The sequence below is a fragment of the Echinops telfairi genome, unplaced genomic scaffold (genome assembly GCF_000313985.2).
Source record: "Echinops telfairi isolate 266 unplaced genomic scaffold, ASM31398v2 ScPeMD7_3533;HRSCAF=4204_0, whole genome shotgun sequence".
Taxonomy (NCBI): domain Eukaryota; kingdom Metazoa; phylum Chordata; class Mammalia; order Afrosoricida; family Tenrecidae; genus Echinops; species Echinops telfairi.
This window is the reverse complement of record NW_022107431.1, coordinates 99,977,893-100,005,715: the sequence shown is the minus strand read 5'-3', so window position 1 is coordinate 100,005,715 and position 27,823 is coordinate 99,977,893. Positions and strand designations below refer to the sequence as shown.

At 38.7% G+C, this 27,823-nt stretch overlaps 1 protein-coding gene across 1 annotated transcript in view; it reads right to left on the bottom strand.

The window, feature by feature from the left end:
• The window catches only part of COL12A1 (collagen type XII alpha 1 chain), a 116,425-nt gene that overhangs the window by 11,615 nt on the left and 76,987 nt on the right, over nucleotides 1–27,823 (bottom strand). Inside the window, exons 42-57 of the mRNA XM_045294385.1 lie at nucleotides 27,534–27,673; nucleotides 25,463–25,586; nucleotides 24,746–24,889; nucleotides 22,924–23,088; nucleotides 21,706–21,744; nucleotides 21,465–21,603; nucleotides 19,248–19,390; nucleotides 18,863–18,972; nucleotides 15,485–15,634; nucleotides 13,426–13,503; nucleotides 7,935–8,021; nucleotides 6,487–6,540; nucleotides 5,350–5,445; nucleotides 3,953–4,006; nucleotides 3,541–3,594; nucleotides 13–66 (exon numbers count right to left, since the gene is read on the bottom strand). Of these exons, the coding sequence (XP_045150320.1) occupies nucleotides 13–66; nucleotides 3,541–3,594; nucleotides 3,953–4,006; nucleotides 5,350–5,445; nucleotides 6,487–6,540; nucleotides 7,935–8,021; nucleotides 13,426–13,503; nucleotides 15,485–15,634; nucleotides 18,863–18,972; nucleotides 19,248–19,390; nucleotides 21,465–21,603; nucleotides 21,706–21,744; nucleotides 22,924–23,088; nucleotides 24,746–24,889; nucleotides 25,463–25,586; nucleotides 27,534–27,673 (1,631 nt within the window). The remainder of the gene's footprint in view (nucleotides 1–12; nucleotides 67–3,540; nucleotides 3,595–3,952; nucleotides 4,007–5,349; nucleotides 5,446–6,486; nucleotides 6,541–7,934; nucleotides 8,022–13,425; nucleotides 13,504–15,484; nucleotides 15,635–18,862; nucleotides 18,973–19,247; nucleotides 19,391–21,464; nucleotides 21,604–21,705; nucleotides 21,745–22,923; nucleotides 23,089–24,745; nucleotides 24,890–25,462; nucleotides 25,587–27,533; nucleotides 27,674–27,823) is intronic.

Below are 27,823 nucleotides of genomic sequence, written 5' to 3'. Positions count from 1 at the left end.
TTCATTTCTTACCGGTGGCCCAGGTGGACCTCTGGGTCCCATTGCACCATCTTTTCCAGTGAAGCCCTATAGGAAAAATAGAATTAATTAGACATTAGTGAAATAATGAGCAAGTAAAAAGATGCTAATCAGGCTGCTACAGGTGCAGAGAAAGATTTAGCCCAATTTGTTGTTCAGCAGGTCACCTTTTTAATAAGAAGTCACATATACAAAAACATGTTCTCCAATTTAGCATGCTCTCACTGAATAATTCATTTCTATACTCAATCATTTATATAGCTAAAAATAAAGACATACTAACAGTTCAAACTAATCTACTCCTTTAACGATGACAGAGTCACTTGGTTTTCACTTGGTAAGAGTATAAAGAAGTCAAAGGGAAGATTGGCTCTTTCTCCTGAAAAGTCAGTGGTCACCAAGCTCACCCAAGAAAGGTTGGATAAAACTAGGATCAGAATAATGTGGCTAAAAAACCACAGAGCATCATTAAAGATGGAGAGGCTGTTCACCAAACTAGCAAGCTTCCTTTCCCATATGCCAAGCAACTGCTTGCTAGGGCAAGGCTATTTGTGTCTCTAAACACCAAACCCCATTGCAGTCCAGTCAAAAATGGCCACGGCCACCCCAGGCGACAGAGTAGAACTGAGCTCCGTGAGGTTTTCCGGCTGAAATCTTTACAAGAGCAGAGCCTCAGATCTTTCTTCCTGGGTGCCTCTGGGTGGGTGCCACCCATCAGCCTTTCAGTTAGTGGTCAAATGCTTAACAATTTGCTTCACCCAAAACCAAAAAAAAACCCTCAATGCCAGTGACTCAATTCTGACTCATAGTGACCTTACAGGTCAAGGTAGGACTGTTCCTGTGGGTTTCTGAGACTGTTACTCTTTACAAGAGTAGAAAGCCTCGTCTTTCTCCCAAGGAAATCCTGTTGGTTTTGAACTGGTGACTTTGAGGTTAGCAGCCCCTACACGACCAGGGCTCCTATACTGTCATGACCATTGAGTCAATGCAATTTCCCAAAGTGATCCTAAAGGACAGGGCAGCACTGCCCCTGAGAGCTTCCAAGACTGCGACTGTAACTGCAAGTAGAAAGCCCGGAGGAGCAGCTGGTGGTTTCTGAACTTTGGACCTTGCAGATCACAGCCTAACGCATAGCCACCAGGGCTTCTCTGGGGCTCCGACTCTAAGGACTTCTATTTATGTTTCTACTACTGGTTAATTTTGTACAAAGTGGAAAAAAAAGTGGCAACTCTGTCTTGACTACCTTCTACTAAAAAATGAGGACATTCCCGATCCTCTGACTAAATCGTTAAGTGGGGTTTTTTAATCTTGGGTTCACTTGGAAGGAGAGGTCAGCCCCAGCTGCACAGCACAACTCCACGTGCTCTCCCTCCTTGGCTCCTGCACCTCGATTGTTTCTCTTTCCATGTTGTGCCAAGTGACCTCTGTCTGGAATGAGTCACCTTGCTCTCAACAGCAGATCCCTGAAATCCAGCCTAGGATTTCTGACTCAGGTCATTTTTTTTATGGTTGTTGCATTCCTTGATCAAAGGAGATTTTTTTGTCTCATTTTCTGTAGAAAATAATGTGATAATTTCATCCAATTTGTGAATTTTAGCAAAAATCGGGGTCATGTACGTCACTACCTTTGTTAGGTACTCAGGCTCTTCATTATCCTATGGATTTTACAATGAAGGAAGTTTCTTTTAAATTGTCTTAGAAAACATTCCAGATTTTTTCACCCAGAAACTTGTAAGGATAAAGATTTCCAACTGTTTTTTTAAATTTCTAGGCCTGCTAAACAAACAAAAAATCAGACCCAAGGGCATCTGATGTTAAAATCAATGTTGCTTTTGCAAGCTACTTAAGAACCAAAATATTCTGGTAGCGTTGCTTACACAGACAGTCTGAATGGCATTTCTTCCACCTAAGTGTCTCTAACAATGACATAGAATATTCTGTAAAGCAGTTACGGTAAGGGTCATCTTTTTAAGTAATTGCCACGCAGATATCTTAAAAAGTTCCTGATAAAGCAAGACCAACTTGTCACCCTTGCAATATCACTGGCCTTATTCTGTGAAATACAAGTTCAAAGAAACTCAAGGTTCTCTGAGTTCTAGGCTCAGAGGACCACACAAATATCTGTATCTGTGCAATATATGCATTTATCTAATTAAATATATCGAATTGCAATATATAGACATAAATATGTCAGGCTCCTTATGGCAACCCTGTAGGACAGAGTAGAACTACCCATGGGGTTTCTAGGACTATAATCTTTGTAGAAGTCAGCTGCCTCATCTTTCCCCCGCTGAGTGCCTACTGGGTTCCAACAGCCAGCCTCTTCTGTTAGCAGCTGTGATACACAAGGGTCACCATGAATTGGAATCAACTCAATGGCAATGAACAACATAAATGTGTGTGTGTCTACATACACCAATACACACTTAAGGGGCCCAAAAATATTTTTAGAAAAATAGAATTAAAAGATAAGATTTCCTATGAACTTTGGAAGCACGTGTGTGTGTGTGTGTGTGTGTGTGTTCCACCTCCAGGTTTCAGACACCCAGAGAATATGGAGAGAATATGGTTTTCTCTTTGATCTCTCTCTCTCTCTCTCTCTCACACACACACACACATACACACACACACACACACACACTCAAAAGTAGGCATGAACACAAAATTTACTGGCAACCATCCAGTAAACATCCAGTTTTATATGATCTGGGAAAATCTGTGACTGGCTTGCCTCTTCTGCACAATGGCACTGAGGCGAATAGAGCAGTGGTGCGGTGGTCACTGTCACATCCCTGTCCCTGTAGGAGACTGCTGTTGATCCGATGCTTTATCTTGGTTGTTCAGTCAGGATACGGACTACCCGCAGACAAGTGTCCAAACTATAAGATGCTGACAAGTTACATGTTGTGTAACTCTAAAACCTCTGGGTTCTTCTCATTAAAGCATTCGTGTCTCCTGTGGAAGCAACGGTTTCCATAACACTGTTGAATATGGCACCGAGGCCAAATTCACTGACCCCTTCCTTTCCTTGTCCCAGGAAATACTTGGGTTCGGGTACTGCTTTTATCCTAAGTCAAGACCAGACCTGAAATCTCCCACAAGTGATCAAAGGCTAGAAGTGGTACCTGTGTTCTGAAAGTGTGGAGATGATGTCCTGCTTTCAAAACAAAACCACAGATCTCAGGGGCTGTCAGTTATATAAAAGCTGTCGCATAACATAGATTTACACTTGGGGACCAAAAACAGTTTGCTAGGATATTTGAATGTCTTTCTCAGCTAGATTTCTCTTCTCTCTTTCGTTTTCTAATTTTTTTAATCACCAAAATTAAAAATGAGAACTCCCATAAGTCCCCATCATTTTGTTTTATAGACCTTGAGGTTGGTCTGATGTTGGGTAATTTGCTGAAATTAGCTTTTCAGTCTTCTGCAAGACAAACTTTGCACATCAACCAAATTGGATTCTTAAATCAGTACACAACATGCTATTCCCAGTGTCATTATAGCCTGCCCCCCAAAACTCACTCTTTCTCCGGGAGGTCCCATTGGTCCTGGTGGGCCAGGCAAGCCTGGGGTTCCCTATACAAAAGCAAAATGACAAGTAAAACACTGAGAGTTCTCCCAAAGGAAATATAATTTGATATATTTCTGTGAAAGAGATATTTTTTTATTCCCGAAAGTGTTTTATTAGAGTAGGGACGGAATGGGGAAGCAGAAGCAAGCACCATTGCTGGCACACAGTCAAGAGAAGACATCTGCATTGGACAGCACAAGATGGAAGACTAAAACCAGAGTATGAGAAGGAAATAGCACGGAACACATTGTCAAGCTTCTGTTTCGCTGATTGACTTTGATGCGCCTTTTGTGGAAATGCTTCAAATGCGCTTGGTATTGGGGGGCTGGGGGAAGGGAGAGGCAACTTTTAAGGACAACTCACTGTTCGGCCTGGAAGTCCTGGCTCACCAGCATCACCTTTCATCCCTTGGCGACCCTAGAACAGGCAATAGAGAGATCGTGCCCAGGCATTTTAGAGAGAGCAACCGAAAAGGGAAGACATGAGTCATTGATGACATCTCCACCACTTCATAAATCCATGGCAAGCACATATTTTTTATGGATGCTCACTTTTTAAACCACAAATGCTATATTGCGGCTTTGACTTAATTTTGTGGGAGAATTTTTTATTCTGACTCATAGCAATTCTATAGTCCAGAGAAGAACTGTGGGTTTCCCAGCTGTACCTCTTAAAAGGAAGAAAGCCTCATCTTTCTCCCACAGAGCATCTGGGAATTTCAAATTGTAGAGAGCCACCCAAGTGGTAAGCCGCCGTGCACCATGGCTTCTTATGATATTCAAAAGAGCATATTTTATCATTTTCATAGAAATCAAGAACATTAAAAAGTGCTCTTTTTTTCTTTATAGCATGAATTCAGTACTGACTAGCAATATAAAAGTGTTTAATAAAATCATATAAGAAAATAATACAATTTTGGTCTTATAACTACATCTCGGAAGAAACTATTACAAAAGCAAAGCTGAAAGTTAAAACTGATCAGCTTAATTGAATCGTTATTGTAGTTAGAAAAAGTAACATCCTAACAGCTCCCTTCTGGAGAGAACTTGAACGCAGACGCATTCCAATTCACAGCAAGGAAGTTCTGTTCCTTCACATGCCTCTTTCTGACCAAAATTTGATATTCTTTTTATTTCTTCTAACTCCCAAAACAATTTATCTGTCCTCTACTGTGTCACCTATCTCAAAATGGAATTTAGACTGCAACTTAAGGACTGTGCATTTATTGATACTGAATTCATTTACTGACATCCACATTCTCAATTTCTTTGCATTAAATGACAGGGGGAAAGGTTAGTAGTTAAATAAAATATAAATCTTAAAATAGAAAGTACTTTTTATAACTTCAGATTAGAATTTAGAACAAGATCAAAACATTTCCTGAAAATGTCTTTTAAAGAGAAGGAAGGTCCTATGTAAACTAATGTAAGCTTGTCTGGAAGTCATAAATATTACACAAGGATTCCAATGCTATAAATTAAGAGGAATTTCAAAGATATTAGGATGTTAAAGGAGTATTGTATGACTTTACAAAAAGTCAAGTAAGTGAATAAGTGGCAGTACTTTTTCTACACAGTGCTTCTCGGAGTTATGTATTCTCACATAGGCTATTTACATATATGAAGTTAATATAATTGGAAGTCTTCTCTAGGACTGCCTATTCATTTGGTTGAGTTTGGCAAAACGTAGCGGAAAATAGTCCAGTTCAACTCCTTGCTAATCCACCATCCTCATTTAATACAGAAAGCCTTTATACTTACTTGCTCACCCGGAATAGAGAGCCCGTTGGGTCCCTGGGGACCTGGTGGCCCTTGGGGGCCTGGAGGACCTGTATCTCCACGAGCGCCAGGGGGCCCCTAAAAGTGCACACGGAAGAAATGGCCACACAAAATGCAATGCTTTCACAGTGCAGAAACCTATGCAGAAACTTAGCTCCATCAATTTAGGACGCCAACTATGCCATCATGGAAAACATTTTTTAGCCATCTATGAAAGTGTAGATTAATACAACTCCCTACTCCCCTTTAATACTCATTAAAAAACCACTGGAAAGGGGTCACAAATTCTCCTAGAGTACTCATGTTTCCATAAATGTCGTATGAGAAGCAATTTTATTTTAAGAAACAAATATGTTAACTATAGATCAAATCTTGACTAGTTTTGAGTTTTTCATTGAATTTTAGTTATTTTCAGCTAGTCCCAATCTCCTAGGCTCAGGATTGTTTCTGTGAGTGAAGTTTACATAAATCAAGCAAGCAAACAACTGACACCTACTGAGCGAGCACTCTGTTTTGGAGCTTCTTGGCATCATGTTTTGGTGGAAAGGTCACAGACTTCATCAGACAGGCCTGGGTTAGCATGCCAGGCTCACTCGTTATTAATTGGGTTAGCTTGTCATTCATGACCTTATGACAAAAACTCTGCATTATCTTATAAGACATTTCTCCAAGAAGTTTGAGTTATTTTATGGAAGTCCAGTGTGGGGTCTGACAGGAGGCACTGGTGAGGCTCATAAGGACCATATGAGTGAACTCTCAGGTCTTTCTCTTAGTCAGGTGAGTACAAGGGCCAAAGAGAGGCTCCCAACCAACCACCAACAGCTCTCTACCAGGGTCTGCTGATGGATGGCCAGGTCACTGCCTCCACTTTCCCATGTTCTTACTGAACCCTCAAGGTTCTTTTGCAAGTGGCCCCTGGGTAATTCTTACAGCAGTGTGAGGCAGCACGTGTATGTCTTTCTCGGACAAGACAAAGACAAGACCAATAGCAATTATTTTACCTACGGCTTACTAAACTTGAACTAACTTGTTCACGCCACATGCTTCCTTCGTGGAAATTTGAACAACCAGACTTCAACCCAGATATGAAAATGTAAACGCATTTGGAAGTATACTTACAATTGCTCCACTGATGCCTCGTTCACCTCTGGGCCCCTTGGCACCTGGACCTCCCTGAAAGACATCGGAAGAGCATATTATATTGCGAGCATAGGGAAAGTAGGAAAATGCTGACTTACAAAACGTGCTTCAAGAGCAATGCATTTTCCATACAATCAGTATTTCTGTAGCTGCATGTAAAATATTGACGTAAATATCTCATGTTAGGTAAATAAGTAGGAAAAGAAACTCCATGCTCAAAATGTGGAGTTTTCTAAATGTCTGATTTTTACATTGTAAACTTGACTCATGGTTAGCAATTTTCAACTTGCAGTTGTGCTGTGGTTTAGTGGAAAACACAAACACTGCTTGCATGCAATAAAGAGACCATCTTTTGGAATTAAGTGCACTCATCGCCCAGGAAAAATAATATTGAAAAATCTGAGCATCTTAACCTCTCAGAACCTCAGAACATGTATTTAAGTAATGAGAAGTCAGACCCGTGAACAAAGAAAAACTTGAAATGGGAGTGTTACCTCACAGCAGGGGAGGGGGACCTGACTTTTCAAAATCCTCTGAGTGACAGCTGTGGTACAATTGTATGATTACAAGTTTAAGTTAATTAAGTCTCTGTGAATGGAAAATAAATGGTGACACTCCCAGTGTGATTTTCAGTCTGTTGTTGAAGGCATTAGCTTGTGGTTCACTTAAGATCAATTTGCATTATTTGTTATGGCTCAAGAGTAGTAAAATGTGAAGCTCTGAGAACCCCTGAACTTTGCTGTCAGTGACCTACTATCTTAAAAGAAAAACCCAGGGGGCTTAGTGCTGCCACTGCCATTCAGCAAATCTGACCCAGGCCAGATGTTGGATTGACCGATCAAGAGGTTCCACATTGATCAATGATTGCTGCCCCTACAAGATTTAATGTTTTGCCTTGCATCTTCTTGTCCCCCTCACTCCATGCATACACTAGTCTTATAGTCAGATTATTACAATAGTCAACATTTTACTCAGGTCTCATGACTCATCACATACATAAAATCCCCCTTTTTTATTAGGTGCACATATCCTATGTTCTAAATTAGTATTCATGGGTCAGTATATCAACTGTGGCTTCACAACATACACAGCATTAATGTTTGGGAGATGTAAGGAATTTTCAAAATCAGATAAGTGCAAATGGAAATCCATGATTATATCTTTATGAGAAAAATCTCTGAAATATTAGTTGATAATATCATCCATTCATAACTAGAGATATGTGTTGACACATCAGAATGAATTTTTCTTATTATTTACTCCATTTCAAATCTCTAAACATACTACAAATATGGGTGTCAAATTAGCTTGCTCTGTCCTAGAAGACACAGATAGCTACAAGCATATTATGGACTCCATACTGGTAAAAGGATGGTAACCCCAAAGATTTCAAAGGAAAAGTAGGGGGGCTATGTCAGTTTCCTTACGGCAGGGCCTGGTGGTCCCGGGGGTCCGATGCTGTCCTGTGTACATGTGCAAGCATTTGGAAGAGCAGGACATTTTGCTTCGTCTCTCTGAAATTTGAAAAAGAATATTTACATTTGAATTTAGGGAGTAAATTCCCATTCCCAACCTTCACCTATCCTGTACACACACACACATTAAAAATCTATTTCCTGACTTGAAGAGATCATTTTTAATTAGCATTACAAATTGTCTTATGTTCAAACATGCTTTGTTCCTTTAAACTTCGATTTTATGTTCCACACTAGGATGTCTCACGTGACAAAGAAAGGTTTACCAAATCACTAGGACCACTGGTAATTTCCAATTTTCTCTAATCCAGGGTTAAAGGAAACCTTTGTATCTCAGATTTGCTTCCCACTTCACTCAGAAGAAAATCTAAGGTTCTTTCTAGAAAGAAAACCCAACACCCTCTGCAAACCACTCTCCAGCCGCCCTCCTCGTCTCATGCCTCCCACAAACACCCCTTTTGTTGAGCTCTGCTCCAGCCCCACTGCCCTCCTTCCCATTTCCACTCATGCTGTGGGGCTTTGCGTTTCCAGTGCCCAGTGGCATTTTCTCGAAGGCAGTGAGTTGGGGGTTTTTTGGGTGGCATTTACAGTGCTTGACTACCTCACTTTATTCAAGCCCCTACTTAGCTCATCTTATCACTTAGGGCTGAGGCACCCGCCATCCCTCTCTATCTCCTTGCCCTGATTCGTTTTTTTGTACTCAGACATTGCGTTTCATCACATGTTGTTGTGGTCAGGTGTCAGCAGGTCAGTGCCAGCTCATAACTACCTACGAACAACAGAGTGAAACACTGCTCAGGCCTTTGCCACCCTCACAATTGTTGTCACTACCCATCTGTAGTGGGTCTTCTTCTTGTTCAATTTCCTCGCTACTTTACCAAGCATGATGTGCTAATTTAGAACTGGTCTCCCTTGACAACTTGTCCAAAGTATGTAAGACTAAGTGTCATTATCCCTTCCTCTAATGAGCATTCTGGCTGTACTTTTTCCAAGGCAAATTTCTTCTGGGTTTTTTTGGTAATCCACTGTATTTGCAAGATTCTTCATCACCATCATAATTCATTGATGATTCTTTTTCGGTCTTCCTTACTCAGTGTCTAACTTTCACATGCATATGAGGCAAATGAAAATACCATTGCTTGGATCAAGAGCACCTTAGTCCTCAAAGTAACACCCTTCTTTTGAACACTTCTACGAGGCTTTTGTGGAAGATTTTTGCACATCAATACTTCATTTGATCTCAACTGCTGCGTCCATCAGCATTTATTGTGGATCCAAGAAAGATGAAACCCTTGGCAACTTTTATCTTTTCTCCACTTATCATGATGTTACTTATTGGTCCAGCTGTGAGGGTTAGGTCTTCTTCATACTGAGTTGTAATTCATACTGGAAGTTTCAACCCTTGGTCTTCATCAGCAAATCCTTCAAGTCTTCCTCACTTTTAGCAATAAATATTGTGTCATCTGAATATGGAGGTTGTTAATAAGCTGGACAATGCATGACAGCATCTTTAACATCAACGACTTATTCATAGCAAATACGTTTATTCCAACAACACAAATGGTGACTATACACAGGGACTTCTGGTGGCATACACAGAAATCATATTGACTACTTCAGCACAAAGACACAATGGAACAGCTTAATCCAGGGCAGGGGCTGACTGTGAAACACACCATAAGTTGCTCGTATGTAAGGGCAAATAAAGATGAAGAAAATCAGAAAAATCCATGGAAGACAAACCATGACCTTGAGTCTATCCCACCTATATTTCAAGAACATCTCAAGAACAGATTTGACACATTAAACACTAATGACAGAAGACCTGAAGATCTCAGCATGCAGACTGAGTAAGTATGGTGAAAGCACATAACCATGATGCACATACCGTATATACTCAAATATAAGCCGACCCGAATAGCAGCCAAGGCGCCTAATTTTACCACAAAAACTGCATTAAAATGTGCTGAAAAAACTTGGCTTATACACAAGTATATACGGTATTTCCTGACTTTAAACCATGCCGTACTCTCTTGTTCTGTTCATAACTATCTCTTTGTCTTTGTACAAGTTCTTCAGGAACACAATGAAGTGTTCTTGAATTCCCATTCTTCTCAAAGTTATCCATAGTCTGTTATGATCTACCCAATCGAAGGCCCTATCATAGACAATGAAACACAAGACTATCTTTCAGATAGTCTCGCCTTTCAACCAAGATCCATCTGGCATCAGTAATGACATCCACATTCCATGTACTCTTCTCAAATGGGCTTGAATCTCTGGAAGCTCACTATCAATGTACTGCTGCAACCATTGTTGGATGACCTTCAGCAAAATTTTACTTGTGTGTGATATCAAATATATTGTTCTATAATTGGCACATTCTGTTGAGTCACCTTTCTTTGGTATGGATACAAATATGAATCTCTTCCAGTCAGTTGGCCAAATAACTGTCTTCCAGATTTCCTGGCATAGATGAGTAAGTGCTTCCTGTGCTTCATCAGTTTGTTGAAACATTTCAATTGATATTCCATCAATTCCTGGACCCTTGTTTCTGGTTAATACTTTCAGTGAAACTTGAACTTCTTCCTTCAACACCATTAGTTCTTGATCATATTCTACCTCCTGAAATGGAATGTTGATGAGTTTTGGGGTGGTTTTTGTTGTTGTTGTTGTTGTTGGGGATTGGTTTGGTTTTTTGGGTTTTTTTGGTATGGTGAATTTGTGTATTCTTTCCATCTTGTCTAGATGCTTCCTTAATCATTCGATATTTTGTCCATAGAATCTTAATACTGCAACTCAAGGCTTGATTCTTTCTTAAGTTCTTTCGGATTAAGATATGCTGAGCATGTTCATTCTGTTTGGTTTTCTAACTTTAAGTCTTTGCACATTTCATTAAAACGTTTGACTGCCTTCTTAAGCTGCCCTTTGATGTCATCGTTTTTCTTATTTACTTTAACTACTCTATGAGTAAGAGCAAGTTTCAGGGTCTCTTCTAACATCAATTTTGGTCTTTACTTTCCTGTATTTTAAATGACTTTTTGCTTTCTTCATGAATGATGATGTTCTTGATGTCTCCCCATGGTGTATCAGATCTTCTGTCATTAGTGTTCAGTGCAGCAAATTGGTTCCTGAGATGATCTTGACATTTAGTGAGATAGACTGCAGGTGTATTTTGGCTTTTGTGGACTTTACAATTTTTCTTCAGCTTCACTTGAGCTTATAAATATGTGCAATTGGTGGTCTATGCCACAGCCAACTCCTGGCCAGGCCTCTGCTGCTGGTATTGTTTCTCCTTTGTCTCTTCCCACAGATGTAGTGAATTTTATTTCTATGTATTCTATCCAGAGAATTATGCATATAGTTGCCATTGTGTTGTTGGAAAAATATAATTGCTATGAGGAAGTCATTGATGTTACAAAATTCTATCATGCAATGTCAAGCTTTGTTTCTACTACCAAGACGAGATCTTGCAACTACTGTTCTTTCCACTTTGTTTCCAGCTTTTTCATTCCAACCACCAAGAATTATCAATGCATATTGATTGCAATGTTTCCTAAAACCAACTGAAGACACTGGTGGAATTCTTCCATTGTTGCATTGCTAGCTTTAGTGGTTGGCACATAAATTTGAATAATAGTTGAATTGATTCGATTTCTGTGAAAGCATTTTGATATAATCCTATAACAAACAGCATTCTTCTACTTCAAGATAGATCTTGAAATGTCCTTTTTGATGATGACTACAACTTTATTCCTCTTGATTATTTCATTCCCAGCAGAGTAAACCATGATTCTGATTCCAAATCACCTATACTGTTCCATTTCAGCTCATTAATGCCTAGGATATTGATCTTTATGCATTCCATTTCATTTTTTATGACTTTGTACATTTTAAGCTCCAATTATTAGTAGATTTTTTAAAGCCGTTTCCTCTCAATTTGAGTGATGCCCACCCGCAATGGAAGGTCCAGAAGGCTGCATAGTGACAGACTCGATTCCACTCACATTGTCATGGTCGACTCTACGCTGAGAAGGCAGCTCTTCCTCAGTCACATTTTAAGTGCCTTCTGACCTGATGGGCTCATATTCTGGCACTCTCTGGCAAAGTTCTGCTTCTGTTCATTAAGATTGCAGTATCTGACACTATTTCAATGCAATGCATGAGGTTGTCAGTGGCTAATTCCTCTAAAGTGGACATCTGATTCTTTCTTCATAGTCTGTTCTTGGTCTAGAAGCTTCACTGGGTGACCCTGCTAGCATGTGAAATACTAGTGACATCACTTCCAACAACACACCAACACACAAGGCACTGCAGCACAACAAATTGAAAGACAGGTGGTGGTTTTATAGCACAACATATGTTATATGCTTTTAAAGCATAGCACACACCTATTTGGTTCATTATTTCTCTCCCATGCCCTTCATTTAAATATCTTTTTTTTTCAGTGCTATAATTCTAACCCTTAGAATATTGCCTTGCTTGTAATAAATCTGTGGCCACTTCATAGGCTCTGGCTCATGACTCTCTTATGCGCCATCGAGTAGAACTGCTCTGGGGCTTTCTTGTCTGTAATCCTAATGGAAGCAGATAACCAGGCGTCTTTTCCTGGTACTGTAGGATGGGTTCAAGCCCCTCAGCATGTATGCCCCCTAGGAGCTCCCTAGCTTGGGATAAGTTCTCAATAAACATCGGTTGCCTAAATAATGTGCTAGGAGCCAGGGTGGCACAGTGGTCAAGGGCTTGGCTGCTAGTCAAAGAATCAGAAGTTTTATCCCACCAGTCAGTAATTCCATGAGCAAAAGATGGAGCATTCTGCTTCTATTGAGATTATGGTCCTGAAATCCGATGGTGCCGTTCCTTTCAGGCTCACAGGGCTGCTATGAGTCAGAATGGATGGCTTTGGTTTTGTTTGATTGGGGTTTTGTTGTAAATATTATGTGGCATGGATGCCTGGGGTTCTTTTCTTTCCAGAAACTTCAAAGGCATCTCTAACATTCCACTTGTTAAGTCCAATAGTGCACAGAGACTCTATCGAGGTATGCCCCCATCTCAAATAGAAATGCAATTATTTCTACCATCTAAAAAACATTAGATTTCCAGAGGAGTGATGGTAAAATAGTGCTATCTTACAGAGAATAGAATTGCTTTGCAGCACGTGGGTTTAACAAACACACTGACTCGGAGGAGTTTCCTGAGGCTGAGTAACCTGACTCTTCGGGAACATTTCCGGATATGGTCTTGTGTATTCCTGGTTTATGAAAGAAGAGTAGCGAAAACACTAGTGTGGTAGCCAGTTAGAATGCACATATCGTGGGTCCCTTCGCTCCATCCTGGAGATGCAGCTGCTGAGTGCTGCTTCCCCTCCCAGACCATCACACCACAAGAGTTCCTTCCTGGGGACCAATTAAGAACGGAAGGAATTCAGTTCCGTTTTACTTACCCTGGAGGGAATATCACAGCATCTGTCTCTACTGGTCCACACCGGACTGCAGACAATGTCAAAATTCTGGATTTGGAACTGCAAACAACCAAGAGCAACATCAGCTAAAGATGCATGGAAAACATTTCATATTAAAGCTTCCTCATATTAACCTTTGCCAACTTCCCACACAGCTGCTCTCACGGGTCCAAACTCTAGAGAGCAATGTGGTCCTTGCTTAATAATACAGCAAGCAGTCCATAGCCGGTGCTTAAGAAAAAGATAAGCAAATGAATTGCCTAACTGAAATTTCTACTGCTGGTGGACTTCCTTGACTAAAATGAAGTGTTCCTGTGAGTTTATTTATTTTTTTTAAAGAAACATTTTTTATTTAAATGAATTTAAAAATATATACACATTTCGATCAACCTTGAAGAGTTTACCATCGCAGAAAAGTAACATTAAAGAAACCATTTCTCACTTATTCTGAATTGTCATTGATGGGCACTGTGGGTTGATGTCTACTTATATTGAGCCCATGTGATAAAGTAGAACTTCAAACTTCCCCACAGGGTTTTATGAGCTGTCATCTTTACTGGAGCAGATGAGCCGGTCCTTCTCTGACAGAATAGATGGGCACATCTGACCCTCTACCCCTATGGTCACCAGCCCAGCAATGAAATACTGTGTCACCAGGGGTCTTTGCTCTAAAGTTAACCATCTTTTCAGAAAATCTTTTCTACATGTTGACTGTGAACTTTTCATTTCTGATGGCTTTCTGCTTAACTATTTACTTATAACATATACATACTTTCTGTTATGGGTTGAATTAGGCCCCGCAGCAGCTGTTCAAGTCCTAAATGTGATACCAACAATGACCTTATCTAGAACAGAGGTTTTCCTTTGTTCTATTATTGAGGTCATACTAAAGTGACTTAGGTCCAAACTTATTCACTTGTAACTGGTGTCTGATAAAAAGAGCAGAATAGGGCAGAAACACACGCCGGATTAGCTCAAGCAAAGGAGCACCGAGCACCGGCAGCAAAAGCTACAGGGAAGTCCCCGGCAGGAATGCACAAGGCCAAGACACTGATTTGGATGTTTAGCCCTCAAAACTGTGAGAAAATAAGTTTCAGTTCTTTAAAGACACCCACCCTGTGATATTTCTGTTCAAGGGCAGTAGCAAACTAAGACACTGCCTGCATTACCCATCTTTCTACAGTTTAAAAAATAAAAGCTCTTTTGAAGAAAAAAGGTGGGTTAGATGGCCATTCTCTTTTTTTTAAAAAAAAACCTGATGTAACCATACTGTGAAACATCAAATCCAATATTCAACAATAAGCCTGGATTTTTATCACAACGATATTAAATTTGCACTGATCTTAGTTCCTCGATTGTAGAATAAGAGGTTAGCTTTTGAATCTAGATGAAGGGCCTCCTGTCCATGGAAGAATGTAAAACTAAATAAAATAAATATGCCTGTTTTTAAAGAATAATAGAAGCCAAAACATAAAGGTTATGTTGGCTTTTACAACAAAATATTTGTTACATTTCATATGAACTTGACTAGGCTGGTATGGTGGGGTTTAGATTTTAAGACATACTGGTTGCCTGAGACGAGGCAGTGGCTGTCCCACTCTGACCTTCTTTCTGAGACAGAGCACTGAAAGGCTCCTGAGGCAACACAGACTCTAATGATAGTCACAGCCCATCTTCACAAACACTTAAGGACCGGATTGTACGAAGGTGTACTAGCAATTATCTTTGAAGTCGAGAAGTGGGATTATTTTAGGCTTCACTGGTTATCTTGGCAACTATTTGTGTTGCGTTCTCCAGTGTGACCCTGTTTGGGGATGGCTACGTGACTTTCTCTGGTCCCTGGACATTTTAATCTGTTTCTAGCAGTCATCGGCATTGTTGCATTGCACGTATAGCAGTGCACGTATAGTTCCTCCATGCAACTTTTAATGTCTCGATGTAACCAAGAAATGTGACAGTTTACAACTCACTGAGACACTTTGAAAATACCAATTTCAAACTGAACCCTAGGTGCTCAAAGAAATGAACGTGTGTTACATACTGTGGCTGATTTCCTGTCCCCTTTAAGCAGTTTCCCAAGAATTTCATAACCATCAGTTGTGATGTTTCCAGCTTCCTTGATGTCTTTTTCTATAATTTCATAGCAGTCAATGTAAATCTTAACACTTTTTGAAGTCACTACGATATGAACCTAGAAAGATAATTTGTTTCCATTATAAGGTTTCTACAAAAAGGAGAAAAGGGGTGGGGGTGACATCTGCATAGTTCAGATCACAGATAAGGAAACATATTTTATAAGCCATGTTATCCCAAATCAAAAATATTGCACTGAAAATCCAAGAGCCAAGTTGCAAAGCCAATGGTTACCAAAATGTGGTAAGACTAGCCACTTAAACTCTAAGAGTCAGTTTTCTTCATTCACATATACATGCATGATTTCGTATTTCCCCCTATGTAACCTTGCTGAGATGACTAGAAAGGATGGACTATATGAAATGACTGTAAACTATAATGAACAGTTTTAAATATATTATTAAATCATTTCTATATGTATGTGTACATGTGTATCTGTACAGATGCATGTAAAATACATAGATTTAAGAAAGCACTACCATGGAGTTGAGTATCACTCATAGGGACCCTACAGTGTGTTTGAGGTTGTAGATCTTTAAGAGAACTGTCTTGTTTTTCTTCTTGTGGTTAGTAGCTCAATAGCTAAAGAATCATTAGCTATTATTACGCTAAGGAGCAAAAACCACTTGAATGTCTTCCACCGATACTAGTAAATTTGCTGAATTTTTAGGATAGTATTTCCCAATTTCAGCCAAAGAGAACTTGTACACCATTTAAAATAATTAACATAATCAAGAATCTAGCATTAGTCTTCTGGAGAGGCTCTAGAAATCAATACAAATCCAGAAATCAATTTCCTTCTAAGGATAGAAGTTTCCGTTGACTTTTTTGGGGGGTCTGATACAGAAGACATTCAGAGCCTTAAGAAATCTGCTAGTACAAGTATTAGTAAAACATTTGTATTTCCACAATGTAAAGAATGGCTGTGGGTGATCCTTGAAGCTACAGTTAATACTCACAGTTTCCACTTATCATAGCCCTAATTCTCAAGGAAGTACTTGATTATTCTTAAAAGTTTGGTTTGAGGTTAAAAGGAACAGACTAAAAAAACCACACGCAGAAACTCACTGCACATCTCTTTATATATGCTGAGTCAAAAGGCATAAGATATTTTTACAACAGTAAATATTTTTACATGGAATTACCACTGAAACATTAGTGTGTTTACAAATATAAAGATGAACTATACTTGTACATTGCTTTTATTTTAAAATACTATTCAACTTATGAAAAATAAAGAAACTTTAAATCTTCCTAGGGCAAACATGTAATATTGAACTCAAGTGGAACAACATATAAGCATTCCCAGGGTCTTCACCCACAAATAAGAACAAAAACATATTTAATGACAGGAAATAAACAGTCACAAAGTATTTGTAAGACTATGGTATGCAGAAAATTCATTTCAAAATCACAACTGGATTACTTTATGTCAAGCTTATTCCTAATGCTCCCTCTACTATAAATTTCTCATATTCAGCTATGTCATCTGTCAGTAACAATCAAAGACACACACACACACACACACACACACACACAGAGTAGCCATAGTGATGCCTGTTCTTTCTTACTTAAGCTTTTAAAACTCATTTCCTGTCTTCTAAGAGCCCCTCTCTCATCTTTGTCACTAACTTTCTGTTGTCCCTTCACAGTACTATCCTTTCCTTCTGAGGACTGGTGAACTTCAGCGCTGGAATGAGATAAAAGTGAAGGATGCTCCTGAAATCCTTGGATCTGTCAAGAATGTAAAGAGCTGATAACGACTGAATTTGGTCAGTCCATGAATTAATTGGTGGGTTAAATGGGAGTGTGTTGCAAAAATAGGGTGTAGGGGTAAAGTAAAATCAGAAAAGAGCATAGTAAAAAGGGGGAGAAGAAAAAATTACAAAAATATTATGATAGAAAAGGGTAATGTGTTTGGGGAGAGAAGAATTTATAGAGAAAGAAGAGTGAGGAATCCTCTAAAGACTACAACCACAAAATAACTATAAACAGTAAATGGCATAAAGAAGAGGATATTTCAAAATATTATTATCTTGATTGCAGTAAGAATAAGTATTGAAACCAGAAAGTAAAATATACAAGCCATAGAGAAAGTATGATGAAGAATGAAAAACAGAAAGTTAAAAAAAAGTCCTAATTAAGTCTCGTAGTTTGAGATATATGTTTTGCTTACTGGACACAAATAAAATTCTAATCTGATTATTGGGTCATCTAAGAAATTTTTAAAAATACAATAAAGCTAATGATGTCAAACCCTCTTCAAAACATTGCCTTTTCCAGCTTCAAATAACACTGAGCATTTCATGAACACTGAACACTAAGAAATTATAATTATTAAATGATTATCAGTCGATTAGTAGATGATTCCATTTTCAGCATTATCAGTGAATATGAAAGAAAAAGTAAAATAATGCTTCTCAGGAAAATACTCCAATGTAAGTTTAATAGGGCTGCCAGTGAGCCACGAAAGTTCATAAGAACTGCCAGATTCAACAGCACTTATCAGATAAAAAAATTAGCTGAAGCCAACAGCATTTGCCAAACTAGAATTTGCCTTCCCTCTTTTCACCAAGAAATATACTTTGGTATTTGCAACTGTCTCTCTTTTTTTCTTTATTGTATTATCGAGTCTCACTGATGTGCACAATAAAGTCTCTAAGAGCTCATGAAAAGATTTCTTGGGTATCCTTATTAAAATCTGACTCATGAATTAAGAAAAACATTCTGGAATGAAACCAAGATTCCTCGGGAGCAAAAGTAGCAAGAACGCCTGCTCAATGTACTCTGCACATCACTCCCATTCATGCAATTTTCCGATAAACAAGCCAGGAAAACTTGCTGTGCTCTATAAAATGTACAAGATAAAAAAGCCTATATTTTCCAAATTCAAATACAATCCACTACAAGAAAGAGTTTGAAACCAAATGGCATGAAGGACCATAATGAAATGGTGGGTAGAAAGCAGTAAACACACACAAAAAAAACCATCAACTGCCACAGGCTCAATTCCAATTTTGGGGAAGCAATGAGTCATATGTTTAAAAGAGATGGGTATTGAAAATATACCAAAATGCTAAGAAAACTTATCTCTTGATTAGTAGGATTATTATTTTAAAGTTTCTTCTCTGACTTAATCAAACACTCTAAGCTAAGACTTAATTCTTCTAAGATAGCTGTGGTTCTACAATTTAACATGACACATAAATAAATAAGGAAAGAAAATGGTTTTAATCTTTAAGTAATCTTTTTCCTAGAAAGGAGAATTAGGTTATCTTGTTTTTACCTTATGAAAACTTCCATAAAATAATGTCTTCACTTCATCTGTGTCAAATGTTATAGTTTGCACCTCGCCTCTTGTATCCTTGTTAAAGAATGATAACGTCTTGCTCAAAGCTGGAGTCAACATAGAATTGTTACTAAATCATATGCATGCTATAGTTTATTCAAAGTACTAACAACTTATCAGTGCAGGGGAAAGTGTTTAAAAATAAAAATTTCAGTTAGGAAGAATATAATTAGAAGATTTAGTGGTGTCTTATAATTTGAAATTTTAGGCTTAAAGCCTTAATCTATCCAGTAAGTATACTCCGAAGGTTCTTAAAGACAAAGGGGAGAACATAACTGAGCTTACGTGTGCCTGTGCCCAGAAGTAAGAGGAACATGCTTACGGTCTGCAATGACGCCAACTTGGGGCTTGTAGTCTCTGTCTGTGATTTGCCATATTGCAAAAGGGTCACTAGGGCTTTCCGGAAGAAGTCTGAACAATAATATAATTGTGTATGAAGGGGGGAGCCCGTTTGGATGCAGGTCTCTGTTGGATAAAACAGACAAGTAAGATAAATATGAATGGATAAACAGATGAGAATTACTTCATTAGAAATGAAGAATGTTTTAAATTAGGGGGCCAGAGAGTCAATACGGTGAGTATCAGAAAATATCTCTCATAATCTGGTTCTAGATAAGAAGGTGAAATGGTTAGGAAACACATCTAAAGAACAAACACTTATGACCCATTATGTATGTGGTCATTGATTATGTAATAAGTTTAATAAAGCCACAAAATCCTAAGAAACTTACAAATGGCCTGTTACATTCCTTTTGTGAACTAATTTTTCTAGCTATATAGAATATTATAAGATTGTATAATATTCAGTGATAACACTAAAACTATGGATGCTATTTTAAGAGACTGAATTTTACTACATAATCTTAATATCCATATCAGGGATGTGAACTTACAGGCAAAATAACTTATTTAAGGTTTTGATTTTCCCTCCGTATGGCTAATAGCTTTTACTCTTCCAAACCTCCTCTGAAATCAAATAACCTCTAGAAACTCAACTATTCCACAGAACACGAACAACAATAAATGTTAAAGTCACTTCCATATGCAAACAGTCAATGATGATAAAGGGACATTGGGAGGAAATGTTTCTTGGTTCTAAGACTGTTAGACAAAAAAAAAAAGTGATCTAATGTGGTCCGTCCAGAGCTCAGTCTTTCATTATTCTAGGGGATTCTTTGAAACAGAATTCATGGTCCTCTGTTTGAGACCATTAAATAGTGTTTTCCCTTAAGATAAGGAATGAATACAGTCAACTCTTGGACTGAAAAGGAGCTATGCCTTCGTGAACTTCAGCAGAGGGCACAGAATGTCCCCTGAAGGCCCATGTCCAAGTCCCATACAGAAAGTCGTCTTGTTTTTTTGAGAGTCTATGGTTGACTTATTCTAGCACATACGCTCTGGCAAGCTGACGTGGTGCCTTGTATGCCAAGCACCTACTACCTTAGGAACAGCACAAGTTGAAAACAATGTTTCCATGTTAGCTCACCTCTCACCTAGGCCATTTTCTTGCCTTCTCCATTAACCAGTGTTTGTATAGAAAAAAATAATAAAAATTGCATTTATGCTTTTTTTTCTTTATTACCACAAATTCTCTTTCTTGAGAGGATACCAGGCTGCCATGATTTGAAATGTGGGAATCTTGAGGCATCAGAACTAATTAAACATTGGGTATTGTGGCTCATTGGAAACCCTAGAACTGTGAACTAATGAGCTTAACCGTAACAGAGTAGGAACTTACAGTATGCTCAGACTACACAATATGATCTGCGCTTCCTTAGGCAAAATTAGCTCTGGTTTTAGTCTGAATTTTCTATCAGCCCTACACTGAGCATTTCAAATTTCAACCATCATTTTCTGACCCTGTCCTCAATTTTTGAAAGCTCTAGTTCTTCTTGTTCTTTTCTCTCCATTAGTTACAAAACACATACGTTTAAACATTTAAGTTTTAATTCTAATGAATAAAAGTAGATGTATTTTTGGTCATTGTACCCACGTGCAAAGATTCATGAAATAAAACAGCAACATCCAGAACTTCCCAACAGATTGCTGGAGGATTGGCCAATAGGCACTCCCCACTGCCTGTCCAATCATGAATAAGCTGAACTGCCACAGCCTTTAGTGTTCCAGAGAGTCGAAAAGCTAAAATGAATGCCTGTTCTCCTTCTGTAGTTATTTCACCTAATTTTCTTACACCACAGGGAGAAATGTTTATTATAACAAGTTGCCTTCCTGTTTGAGCATCCTCCCTCGGAAGAAGCATGGCTACAATCCTAGTCTTAAATCCACAGGGCTTGTGATCGCTAATCCCACTGGGACAGATAAGCACCTTGGCACTAAACATGATAAGATTTAAGGCCTTACATGAGAGGCTAAACATTTCTAAGCAACTGTAGTTCAAGAAACCAGACTACGTTCACCTACAAAAAGTCTTCTGAAGGTTTTAATGTTCTAGGATTTGGGAAGTCAGCAAAGATTACAAGAACCTCAAAAATGCTTCTTACCCATTATAAGAAAAATAAAACCCAGTGGTCAGACTTACACTGTAGGTTGATTCACAAAGGCATTTTTCTGAAGCCTATAAGCGGAGTAGCTAGGAAAAGACCCTGTTTCCAAAGAGACTCCTTGTACAGATGCAAAATTCTTCTCTGTCAAGTTATATGCTTCAAGCATCTTAAAACCTTTATATGGGAAAAGAAGGGGGAAATTTTTAAATGAATGAGTATTAGTTCTTTTATTATTAAAAACTTGGAATAAATTAACTCAAGGGTATAAATCCTCACCTGGTGAGGTGTAGCCATCCAAATAAATGAGAGGGCAACCTGAAATGTACAATGTTTGTATACGCAGATATTAGATAGGCAGAGAATGTATCATTGTAGTAAATAAGAAACTGTTCATGTATACAAAAATAACATCAAGCTAATATTTTATCATTTATTTCTTATAAACTTCCTATTTTTAAGGGAAAATATACATGTTAGTCAAAGTGACAAATACATTCTGAGAATTCGCCAATTGGAAATATCGCTGTTCTTAAGAAGAATCAAACAAAATTAAGGGGAAATTCTTCCAGTAGAATAAAGCACTTCCCTCCCAGGAAATGTCAGCTACATTCAAAGGTGTGAGGAGTATGCCCCTCCATAACCATCTTCTGTACCAAAGCCCAGAGTCTCCATGTCGATCGCCAGACATCACTCAGACTCCCAGAGCTTGGGGTACCAGGAGGCAGGGAAGGGGAGCCTTGTTTCTGTTTTTGCTAATGTCTTCTAGACTTTGGTTTCAAATTTTAAAAAGACCTCACAATTTTTAAATTTAGTAAGTTACTGACGTTTCATTACTACTGCCACCTCTAATCAAAGTGCTAAGTTTTTAATTAGTTTAATGAGGGCAAGTACTACACTGGTAAAACAAAGCCTGGCTGTGGTCAGGGGACTGAACTGGCTCCCTGATTACCTCAGCAATCTAATGAGGAAAAGAATAAATTGATTTTAATCATCAATCTTTGGTCCTTCCTGATATCTTATCAGTGGGACTGGTATAATCGGAAAAATCTAAATCAAACATCCAGATGGTGCCAACTGAGGTTCTATGGAGCTCAATTTGGGTTTTCCATTCTATCTTAAAGTACAGATGCTGAAAGACAGACACCAATAGGTTACTAATTGGAAGAACCTTCGTCTCACTGCTTTTGCATATGCAGTCTAAACGGCTTTTTAATTAACTCAAAGGTCAAGGGATGTTAAAATGGTAGGGAAAGGATACATTCAAACATTTTATTTCCATACAAGGAATATTATATTTTCAAGGCTAAAAATGGACTCTGACCACACATATTTAGCATGATGTCAATAGGAACAATGATTCATAAGGTTCTCAAGTGATTTTCCAGGGTCTATTTATATGCAGACTTGATCCCATAAAGGATACGGAATTGTCTTTAAAGAATAGCCATTCTTTAAAGCAAGTAAGAGCCTAGATCTTTGTTGACCATGACTTACTTGACGTGGCAGTTTCACAAACAAACGTAATAAGGTTGTCCTCGATCTTCTCAAAAGACTCAAAGTCATCCACAATGAACACGTGCCTTTCACTTGGCTTGCTGGCAATGTTGGCCAGCTCATTGTAGTCAACATCAGCAACACCAACTACAAAGACACTGAACCCTGCAGAGCAACATTTACATGGTTAATTACACATCTCTTTTTCCCCTTTCTTCTTGATTAAACAATTGAAAACAAACATTATTGGAAATTATACTATATTTTCTCAGGACTTGCTCAGCAGGTCCTTTTATTTGACATAAACTCTTCATAATGAAAAAGCAATTTTCCCACATCTTTCTATTTTCTGGTTTTGAAATTCAATCCATTGGAGCACCTCAAATAAAGCCCTAATATTTAAAAGATAAAGATTTCAATAGCAGGAAGACTTAGGGTGGCACATATTTCCTTCCACAGATTCACAGACCTAATAAAAACCTAAATTCTACAGCTCTCTTAGGCACCATTAACATTTTTAATGTATGTGACTCAGAAACCAAGAATGAGTTTGTTTTTGAAATTGAATTATTGAAACTGATTTTGCCAATGGCTTCAGGCACTAGGCAGTACTTTGGATACCTTTAAAACAGAATTTACATCTCCCCTTGGCAATAAAATTACATTTATTTAGGCTAAGGAAAGTCAAATTTTCAGTCCAAAAGTTTAATTTGACACCAGAAAAGAAAAGTTAACTATATGAAAAGGAATCAGGGAATATAATTAGAGATCAACAATGTAATCAGAGAAGTAATTCATAACCCCAACTTTAAGTCACCTTGATGCCCCAAATACATAGAAATATTCTCAAAATATATCTAGTAACATAATAGCAATAAATTATAGGGAGATCTGTACAAATAAAAACCTCTATTGAAATAAAAGGGTATAATTTAGTACTAGTCCCTAATCTAAGGTGACCAGATGTCCCACTTTTGGTGGGACAGTCCCAATTTTTAACAATTTTTCCCGTGTCCCGCGGCATTTTTTAAAAGTCCCAATTTTTAAAAAGAATGCATGACAAGCTAGGGTAGACGGTTTTCGGCTGCCATGTGGCTATTTCGCCACGATATGAGTTTTATCAATGGTGTCCCGCTTTACCAATGTTAAAATCTGGTCACCTTACCCTAATCGCAATTCCGGACAAAGACTCGAGGGTGTGCAGATGACAACTTCTATGTAACAAAATACAATTTAGTACATTCAATCATGCATAACATAGAATTCTTTCTACCTTAGCTCCTGTCTGGGTAGGCTGGGGGGGTGGAGAGCAGGGGGCGGGGGGGATTTGCTGAAAGAACTAGAAAGATCTTATTTCATCTGTAACCATCCTAAAGAACTAATCCAAAGGCAGTGTTGTGGCGATGCTCTCAAGATGTTGGGTTGGTAAGGTCTGCTCCAGAATGGTGTCCCTGAGGCGCACTCCTCCTTCGCCGTGTGCAGTAGGTTTGCATGCCCAAGAACACAGGCTGCCTTGTGTTTCTCCTTGTGCGGGAAGCAGCAGGAGCATTCATTTCTCCTTTGGCAGGAAGCCTACTCTAGGGAAATTTGATTTGCCACTTGAAAGACTCTGAATCACTTGTTACACAAAGACTACAGTATGTCCTTTAGGAGCATTACCAAGTTAATTAATTATAAACATAACAAGGATGTGGACGCCCGAGTTCAACAAGGACTGTCAAGTAACATCAGCATTATTGGCCCTTTCAGGTCATCCTTGGATATTTAAATCTGATCAAATAATGACCACAGTCTCTAGGCTTATACTCATGATTGTGCTTACCTGACTGTTGAATGACCATCGCCGCCTTCTTGACCTCATCCTGTGACCGGCCATCTGTGACCACAACCAGCACCTTGGGGACGTTCTTCCTCATCCCGCTCTCCCAGGTCAAGACCTTCTCCTTGATGAATGTGAGGGCCTTGCCTACAGAAGGTAGCAGAGCACATTTTAAGGTCACCTCGGGGAAAGCAACCCCAACGCAACGACTCATATCCAACGGATTTTTCCTTCAGCGTTGCTTCCATTTGCTTTAACTACACTTTCCTCCACAGTGTCAGAGTCACAGAGTCATGGCTGACGTCCCCTTTTGTCTTCCAGGACAAACAAACACGTGTTGGAAGAAGTACAGACAGACGTGCATGCCTTAGAAATGAAGAGAGTGAGACTTCCTCGCAAGTACTTGGGGCATGTTATCAGGAGGAACCAGTCCCTGGAAAAGGACATCATGCTTGGTAGAGGACAGGGCCAATGGAAAGGAGGAAGACCCTCGAGGAGATGGAGCGGCACTGTTGCTGTAGCAATGAGCTCAAGTGTAGCAACAATCTGAGATGCTGTAAGACTGGGCAGTTTTTCGTCTGTCGTCTTGCAAGTGCAGGACACCTAGCAACAACGTGCCCACCTGAGAACAATTTGGCCACTGAAGTGAGATGACATACTTAGCTCTCCTACAACAAATACATTAGCGAGTAAGGTTTACGATATTCTGATGAACTTCACCTGTTCTGGTGTTGCCTCCTCTGTACCTAATATTCTGGAGGGCCCCGAGGGCTTGGGCCTTGTCATTGTACGTGTTCAGCTTAAATTCAGACTTAACCTCATCACTATACTGCACAAATGAGACCTGAAAGACAATATCATTTTGGTTAGGAGAATAAGAAGTTTTTATGTGTATTTAATATACATACTTCAGTCTCACAGTGATTCCTCTCTTTGTATAATGGGGGAAAAGGAAGCATCTTACACCTGATAAAATACCATAAGTTGTAGCTAATATTGTAACATTAGATATTGTTGTCTCATTAAATTTCCTCCTTTCTCACTATCATTGTTCATATTAAGTGCTCAAATTGATATTCATCATCAAAATTCTCTGTATTCATATGCCTTTATCTGGGATAGATCCCTGGTGCATTCCTGGGATTGGGCATTGGGCTGCCAGCTGAAAGATCAGTAGTTCAAACCACTAGCTGCTCCCAGGAGAAAGACGAAGCTTTCTACTTCCGCAAAGATGGACAGTCGCAGAAACCCACAAGAACAGTTCGGTTCTTTTCTGTAGGATTGCCGTGAGTCACAAGGGACTCCGTGAGTTTGAGCTTTGCTTTAACTTGGCTGTAGAGAAGTGGGGAAAGCTACAGAACAATGAAGCCCCAGGAAAACATGAATATACACCACCTAGAGCGCAATTCCGTTAGTTCCCAGCCAACTACTCTGTCATTGGCCATTCCTTGCCAATTAACCGCCATCAGGCTTTGGTCAAGGTCCCTAGATCTCTGGGCTTTGGTGCCCTTGTCAATGAAATGAAGATCATCATTTTTACCTAGGGTTGTTTAAAGGTTAACAATTATGCACACAAAATAGCTGAAGCATAGAAGTTAATAAAATGATAGTTTGTGTTTTTTAGATTAGAAATTTTAATTTCTGAAAAAAAATTAATTGTCTTCATTGATGACACATTAAGTAGAGAATCTAACTAAAATGACTTATTTTTCTGGGTTGGGTTGAAGTAATGGCTACAAGATTATTTGGGAATTTGAAATCTGGTATATTACATAAAGTGTTATTTCCACAAAAGAGGAAGATTTCCATACATTAATGATATTATTTGAAGTTTATGTTAAAGTATCTTATTTTCATAAAACTTTTACAATACTACAATGAATAAATACAAGCTGCCAAATGAAGAAGAAAATTCACCAAGAAGAATGGGGAAGGATAGAAGAGAATTTAAAAATAAATAAATAAGGCACCCTATTGCTTTAAGAAGTCAACAATTTTCAATTTTCATAGATAGAAAAGAGTCACACAATAAAATACTGAACTTAAAATGATACTTGCGATAATAACAATAAAGACTAAGTACTTCCAGAATACCAAATGCTTGCAGACGTCAGGGAAACCTCTCTAGCCTGGCAGAATTTGAAGTGGGTCTTAAAGGATGCAGAGTCCAGGAAAAATGCTAATAATAGCTTTAAGTAGATTTTCAGAGGTGTCTGGAAAGACCTTCCCCCACCCCCCACTATCCCCCAAAAGTTTACCACCTCAGGACCTGAGTATTCAGTTCAAGGTTATGAACTTGAGGTGGAGGAAATTGCTGACTTTAAGGGAAATTAGTACTAAATGACTCATTCTTTGAGCCTTCTCATGGAAGTGCAAACTTCTCTACATTCCTACTCTAATATAATTTGCACTGTCAAAGTAATTAACATCTGGATAGTGATGCTAGAAGAGGTGACAGGGTTCCACACCCCAGTCCAACCATTATCCATCACTGCATTTAGTTTCCAGGACATTGGATGATCTTTTGAATATATATCATTATGGGAAGTCATAGACAAGTTACGAATCAGAAACTCCTGAATTCTCCAACAGCAATGCCATTTGCCAACCAGAAAAACAAACAAAACTGTTTTTTTTCTTATCGATAGATTATTTACATAAGCAATTCATGTTAAATAAAATAGCCGATAGTAAAGACCAAAATGTGGTTTCTATTAAAAGGTCAATGTACTTAAAATGAAACATTCAATAGTAAAGCATTACAATGAATAATCATATGGATTCCACTCACCTGAATTCCACCAGGATTGATTTCATCAAAGGCTCCCACAGTATTGAAGATGAATTTTACAACTTTGTTAAAATTATCATCTCCAATACTCCAAGACGCATCAGTTAAGAATACAATGTCCGCCTTGGCTCCTTTGCATACTGGCAAAAAAGAAAGCCCCAAATATCATTAGTTCATTAATTCAAATGGGATTGCATAACTACATAACACCTACGTACTCAAAGTGTGGTCAGTCCAACCAGAAAACATCATTTGGAGGTGGTTAAGAATGCTTAATCAGAGATCTCCCC